The sequence below is a fragment of the Episyrphus balteatus genome, chromosome 1 (genome assembly GCF_945859705.1).
Source record: "Episyrphus balteatus chromosome 1, idEpiBalt1.1, whole genome shotgun sequence".
Classification (NCBI taxonomy): domain Eukaryota; kingdom Metazoa; phylum Arthropoda; class Insecta; order Diptera; family Syrphidae; genus Episyrphus; species Episyrphus balteatus.
The window spans coordinates 19,513,011-19,520,121 of NC_079134.1; the positions used below are offsets into that span (position 1 = coordinate 19,513,011).

Here is a 7,111-nt window from a genome sequence, read left to right on the forward strand (position 1 = left end):
TACTAACAATTTTGCTTCTATAATGCTTTACAGAAGCAACAATTGCATCTGTAAGGCTTTATAGAACCAAAATTGTTTGTCGGGCTAACTTGTATCTCAATTGGGCTCAGGGTTGTAAAAAATCATTTTTTTATTTATGCATTTGCTTTCCATTAAGGCTTGACTACGTACACCACTTTTTGAAAAAGTACATAAGTGAAAATATTTTTTTTCTGGCTACCGCAATTGTTTTGTGCACAAGAGTATGCAAATTGTTTTTTAGACCATAAAATAAGCTTTCTGCATCATTTGTTTTAATTTTCCAGGCCGAAAAACTTTACAAAAATGCGTTTAAAAATTTTCAATTTTGTACTTTTTCACTTTTTGAGCCAGTGTAGTTAAGCCTTTACAAATAAAAAAAAAAAAATTATTGCAAATTAAAAAAAAATTCTCTTGAAAAAAATATTTATTGCAACTGAAAAATATTTGCATAGAAAAAAATTTTTATTGCAACTAAAAATTTTTTGCATTAAAAAAAGTTATTGCAAATGAAAAAAACCGTATTTATATAATAAATATTTATTTATTTAAATTTCAAATGCATTTTTTTTAATTGATATAAAAAAAAATAATAAAAATAAATAAAAACTTTCTTTTCCCCTGAATACGTTCATTCCAAAAGAGAACATTAGCACAAAAGAAAATATAAAAAAAATTATGACATATATTTCCTATAATTATAGGATAGGATTAATCCATCTGTCAATTTTAATTAGTGTTGGTGTTTCCACTTCCTCTTCATATATATTTTTTTTTTGGTTTTATGTGGGTATTTTATTTCGTTAAATTGCATCAACAACAAAAATAATCTTTGTTCCCCTTCTTTCTTCAAAGTTTTTTTTGTTCAATCAAAAATTAGAAGAACAGAGAACAATAAATAATTATAATTTGAAACTTGAAAGTAATAGTAATTTGCTTTGTTAATGTAGTTTTTGATTCGCAAGGTGTTTTCCAAGATTTCCTTTTCTTTCTTCTAAAAACGTTTTTGTTAACTTTTTTTTCAAAGTGCGTGCTGCAATGGCAAGAAGATCTTCAGCTACTGGTGGAGATGTTATTGGTAGTGGTATCACAGGTACCACAGATGATTTAGATGACTTGGACACACCATCTACAGATGGTATTGAAACTGGTTCTTTGGCCATAAAAGAATCAGAACGTATCAAAGAAAAAGGTTAACTTTTTTTGAATTGTAGTATTTTATTTTATTACATAACTTGTGTGGTTGTTATTCCAGAACTATGGCAAAGGCCAACAACCCAACGAATGCTTCCAAATGATGGTTCAACCATACTTCGTTTCGAAATTCCCTATGCCCGTATTATGCCACCAAAAACTGAGAATCCAAACATTAAACGATTTGTTGTTTATGATTTGTCAGTGCGTCAGGATTCATCGGTAATTGATCCGAATCCAGCTACAATTGAAAGACGTTATACAGACTTTCTAAAGCTATACACGAATTTGAAGAAAGCACATCCAACTGCTTTCAATTCTATATACTTTCCCAAGAAAGTATTGATGGGCAACTTTTCGCCCGACTTAATTGCCGAACGAAGTGCAGCCTTTGAAGTATTTCTAGATCATATTGTCTCGAAGGCTGTCCTTCGGGAGTCTCCACATTTTTTGCATTTCCTACAAGATATTGAATTGAGAAAAGCTTGTCAATTGTTAGATGAACGTCGAAATGAATCGGCTATTCCATTGCTAGAGAATTGTTTTCGCTTGTTGAACAAGATATTTATGGATCGTTCTAAGCCTGTGTTGTTGATACTTTGTCGGCTGGTTGCGGCTTGTACTACATCGCCTGTACCACATCCATCGGCAGATCGTTGGGCTGAGTTGGCATTGAGACGCTATGAAACGCTATGTGATACAGATTTGCTGCCTCTTTATATACCACTTTTACAAACTTGTTCCCATTTATGGTGAGTGTAAATTCTTGTTTTATTCATTTTATTTTAATTTATATTTTGTTCAATGAATCATGATCTATTTAATGCACAAGAAATTAATATATTAAATTGTTTTTGGTTATAAAAAGCTTTGGGAGCCACCCAGCGTGAAGTTTTCTAGAATCATCTTTTTGAATAGAAAACAATATATCTATAATGACTAGACACTAGAATAGCCTGGTGGAAAACATTCAATCGCAAAAAACAAGGTCATATTCTTGTTCATATGTCGATTTTGTATTTTTAAATTTTTAACATTTCAATGACGCATGTAATTATTTGTTTTAGGTATTTTTTTGTTTCTGTTTTATTGACCAGCAAAAATAAGAACATTTGTTTAGCTAGCCACTTTGGAATGCTAACTAAACTTAATTTTTCCAATTTTTTGCTTAGGTAGGTTTTTTTCTTTATTTATTTTTATTTATTAAAACAATACATGCAGCACACACCTCCACTTGATTTGTCTTGTTACATGGAATTTATTTACTTTCTTTTTTTAATTAGATTTACTACCTATGAATAGTTTTTTGGTTAGTTTGCGTCTATTAATTTGCGTCTTGGAATGTGTTTGTATGAAAGTTTGTGATTAGAAAGAATTGACTTATCATTTATTTGTGTGTGTTTTTTTTTTCTATTTTTGAACGATAAGATAAGCAAATGATGTTGTGACAATGTATTTAAACTTCGACACTTCTCTTATTGTTTGGTAATCTGTGATTCCATGATATCAAATGTTACTATGCCAGCGGTGGCAAAATATTACAATCATGTAAACTTCTAAAAACAATTTTGAGGCATGATTATACTTGGCGCCCCATGAGTTAAAATTTCAGATTTATCATTTCAAAAATCAGAGGCCAAAGGTCAGTTTGTTTCATTATTTAGTAAATTTTTAACTTAAACGGTCACTGTGGCGTATGTGAAACGTTGTTTTCCATTTAAAAAAAATTAGCAAAAAAAGATAGCAAAAAATGTTTATAAGCGATTAAAGAACACTTCGAAGACAAGTCTTCATACTGGATCTTTAAGTCCGAGCGTTCAATAACAATTACGAATTAATGTGCTTTTCATCGGCGAGAGTTCATTTGAGTTTTGCGATTCCACCCGAATAATAAATACTTCACCGTGGATTTTAGGCGAAAAGTTGTCCACGTTTTTCCTCAATAAAAACTATGTTCTTGGACTATCGTGAATAGAGAACACATTTCGGAGCTTCTTAAGCCAAAAAATTCTTGAATAACCAAAAATTAACTGATAAAAAGAATTAAAACTGAGTGGTTGAATATCAGAACATTAATAAGCTTAAACATGCGAGGAAGCGTCACAATTTAGTTTTTTATAAAAAATAAATAGAAGAAAAGAAAGAGCATATAATTATATTATAAAGTGTGTTTTATGATGTACGTTTAGTTTTTGGTAACTATATCAACAACAGACATCACCGACTTCAATGACAAAAAAAAAAAAACATTTTATTAACATACAATTTTTACTTTTAAATTTATTCAGTTTACAGTAAGTCTTACTTTGGGCATCATACGTGAAAGAAAAATTGTGACAAAAGGGTCAGTCTTATAATGTCAAGTGTGGGTACCAATCTTGAGTATAGAGGCAAGAGAGACCCGGAATAAGATAGCTCTTCTTCGAGCCTTTATCGTGAATTTTTGGTTCTTAGTAAAATATAAGTAGCTAGTTAAGATCAGAGACTTAAGAACCAAGCTACCGTCTCGAGGTTGTATATTGTGGACATAAGGTTTTCATTAGGATCACACAAACTACTCCATTGATTTATTCTTCTAGAAGCACTTTGGACATAGGTTCTTCTTGTGGGTTCCGACTAGAATTCTCTCCAGATTACTTGCTGGGAACATAAGGTATTTCCCATATTAGGAATACCACAAACTACTCCATAGAGTTTCTCTTGAAGGGAATTTGTGAACATAGGTTCTCCTAACGGGTTCTGACCAGACTTTTTCCAGGAAGAATGAATAGTAAAATTGGAAAAGCGAATGTTTCCTTTAGAATGCTGTTATTGAGACAGATTATTTTTAAGAAAGAAATAAAATATAACACAAATCCAAATCAACACAAATCACAATCAAAACACTTGATGGGACATTTTCTCGGAAAGAGCGTGGGTTTGCCTGTTATAGTTAGTAACAAAGATTCATTTTCTTAATATGTAATGACTCTTAAAGGAATTCCATCTAGGTTCTAGGGCCTAAGAGAAATTCCAAATTAGTTAAAGAAAGAAAAGTAAGATACCTATAGCTGAAAGCCATATTTTTCCTGAGCTCAAGGAGTATCTCGTGTGGACTAGTGGCTTTAATTTGTTTAGAGTTGTTTACCACCACCCTAAATAACTCCTTTGACTATGATGTCAGTAACTTTTTTTAATTAAGTTTTCGCTGTTTGAATGTTTATTTTTGGAAACTTAAAGTGTCTCAAAATACTGGCACCACTTGAAAAGAATTTTGTCGTCATCCACAAGAAGTTGGCCTTGAACACTGTCAAACTTTGAGCATCAATATTAAAGATAGAGGCACCCTAGTTCATGCTGGTACATGGCAGCCTAACTTGCATGAGTAGCCATTGCGATATTCTTTCCAGCTCGCTTAAGTTTACTTACATTTCATATATGCTTCTTTCATGTGTGGTTTTTATATCTTTTATTAAAAGGACACATTGGACACACAGGACACACAGGAATTAAGTTTAAAATTTTACTTTTCCATTGATCTCTTGCCACGAAAAAAAATCTCATTTAAAAATATTTAAAACATGGGTTCTCAACTCAGTTTTTGAAAAAATCTGCAATAAAATAGATATTGCAAACATGTGGCTTCATTCTTCAATCATCGATAGTTTTTTTTTTCAATTTTAAATTTAAGCGGTCACTAGGACGTATGCGTAATTTTTTTTCAGCTCCAAAAAAAAAAAATAAATTTTATTTTATTTAAAGCACTTAAAGTGCAGATGACTAGTAAGTAACACTAGTAATTTGATTTCTGTTTTTTTTTTTTTATATTTTCAGGTGGCAACGAGGGCGTGATCAAAAACTAATAACCGATCGCCTTACAGACATGTCCAAAAAGGGGATAAATATAAACAATAGTCCGCCACTGATGAAGGCCATTCACTTGTTAGATCCACAAACTGAAACTATATAAACTATTCTTTTTTCTATATATTTTTGGTGTTTAGTTTAAAGTTATGTATTTATTTTTTCTATCTGACATGTGTGCACTTTGTCTATTGAATGCTTACGGGAACATAGTATTTATATGTAGGTCATTATTTACATAAACACTGTTTTTATTATTATATATACATGCTATGGATATATATTTTGGGGGTATTTTCATCTACTTTAAGTTTTGCTTTTAAATGCATTTGACTGAGAACAAATTAATGAAACTCGAATATTATTTCAATGTTATTTTTTCTAATATACTCAATTCTGTTACAAATTTATTGCAATGTTGCAACAATTAGTATGGACCAGTTTAAAAATATTTTTTTTAATTTTTTTTTTTTTTGTAAATGTTATGTTTTGTACACGCACGCAAAAAAAGATAAAAATATCCGTCAATTTGTAACTGAAACATAAACATTTTACTAGAAACTAAAAATCATTGTAAAACATTATACTCATATCTTATAGGATATAAATAAAAAGTTAAAATTTATATACAAAAAAAATTGTTTTAAATATTTTTCAGTTCAGTGGTTCGATTTAATGTGAGATAAGCGTTTTTAAAATCGCGCAAAAGACATCGAAGGCGAAGTAAGTGTGAACCAGTCGTACTAAAGAACAATGTCAAGTAATGTTAATATTATCTCCAACGGCTTGAGGTTCATGGTAAAATAACTCGAGTTTTGGGTAATTTTACAAAAGAGACAGATAAGCAAAAAAGAAAGAACCCTAAGACAATTGCAATTTTTAATGTTTACACTGATTGTAACATCCACTCTTTTCTTTATTTTTTTTTAGGTCAAAACTTGATTCCGAATAAGTTTCTTAGTAAAAGTGATAATGTCAACATAATTTTCATGTGTAAAAATTATTAATCATTGCTCTGATTCAGTTGGTACTTTTTCTGCAAGGAATTGTCATAATTCACAATAAATTACATTTCTTTTGCTTCTTACAAAATTAATACGTACAATGAAGCATGCATTATTTATAATTTAACACAGAAAATTATATTGAGTCTATCTGTTCTCTGTTGTAAAACTAAACAATATATGCATATGGGCACAGATATATTTTGTTCTAGTTGGCAAGGAACAATTTATTTCAATTGATTCCCAATATGATAATGAACAAAAATAGTAAATTACTTCATACAATTTGTTCAATACTGAATAGAGTATTGCAAAAATATAATTATATATCTCAATCGCATCTCTTTGAAGTATAGAAATTGGAATATTGCCTAGCTTTTGATGTATGCACTATGCACTCTCTGGTTGCTGGTAAATTTTTAAGTATAAGAGCACCCATTGACAAATGTATAATGGTTAACTCTGCGAACCGTCTTCCTCTAATTTATCATCAATATTTTCTCTCAGCTCTCTGTTTAATGATTTTGAGGTCTAAATATAATTGAGGTGATTACTGATTACCTTAACCGAAACGAAAAAATTTTAATTTTCGTTTCGCTTTGATATTTAAATATATTTAAAATAGGTATATCTTATCTGATATTCAATTCAATTTTCAATTTCAATTTTGTTTTATTGAACATACTATATACAATTGACTTAAGCTTAACTTATTTCTAATAAGATACATTGATTGATATAAAATTTGTTGGCACATATGGGGCCTAACCTTATACAATGGATAAAAGATAAAATATATATAAATATAGTACATGAATAGGCTTAATTTTACAAGTCTGCTGACTAGGTTATCCTCGGGGTGTTCCGTCCCGGTTGTCCAGTTGTGGTATTGATAATGGTGGGTTGGGTGGTATGGCATTTAGCCGCGGTAGTAGGCCGATTGCGTATCGGCGTAAAAGTAAACTACTTCCTCGTTGTCGGTTGGGATTATGTGTTCATCCAGAATATCCAAAGCACTAAGGTATCTGGGTTCGGGATGTCGTTGTTGGGTT

The 7,111-nt window shown here is 30.6% G+C and overlaps 1 protein-coding gene across 4 annotated transcripts; it reads left to right on the forward strand.

Annotated features, from left to right (window-relative positions):
* Positions 1-762: 762 nt before the first annotated feature.
* Positions 763-5,525, forward strand: LOC129920316 (sorting nexin-20). Of its 4 annotated transcripts, none has more exons than XM_056001668.1 (4): positions 763-804; positions 1,046-1,210; positions 1,274-1,964; positions 5,026-5,525. In XM_056001668.1, the coding sequence occupies exons 2-4, from the start codon at positions 1,057-1,059 to the stop codon at positions 5,159-5,161; spliced, it is 981 nt and encodes a 326-aa protein (XP_055857643.1). In that variant the 5' UTR covers positions 763-804; positions 1,046-1,056; the 3' UTR covers positions 5,162-5,525. The 4 variants fall into 4 exon arrangements, with proteins under 4 accessions (XP_055857643.1, XP_055857633.1, XP_055857642.1 ...); XM_056001658.1 differs by lacking the exon at positions 763-804 and adding an exon at positions 811-940; XM_056001667.1 differs by lacking the exon at positions 763-804 and adding an exon at positions 815-983.
* Positions 5,526-7,111: the final 1,586 nt, after the last annotated feature.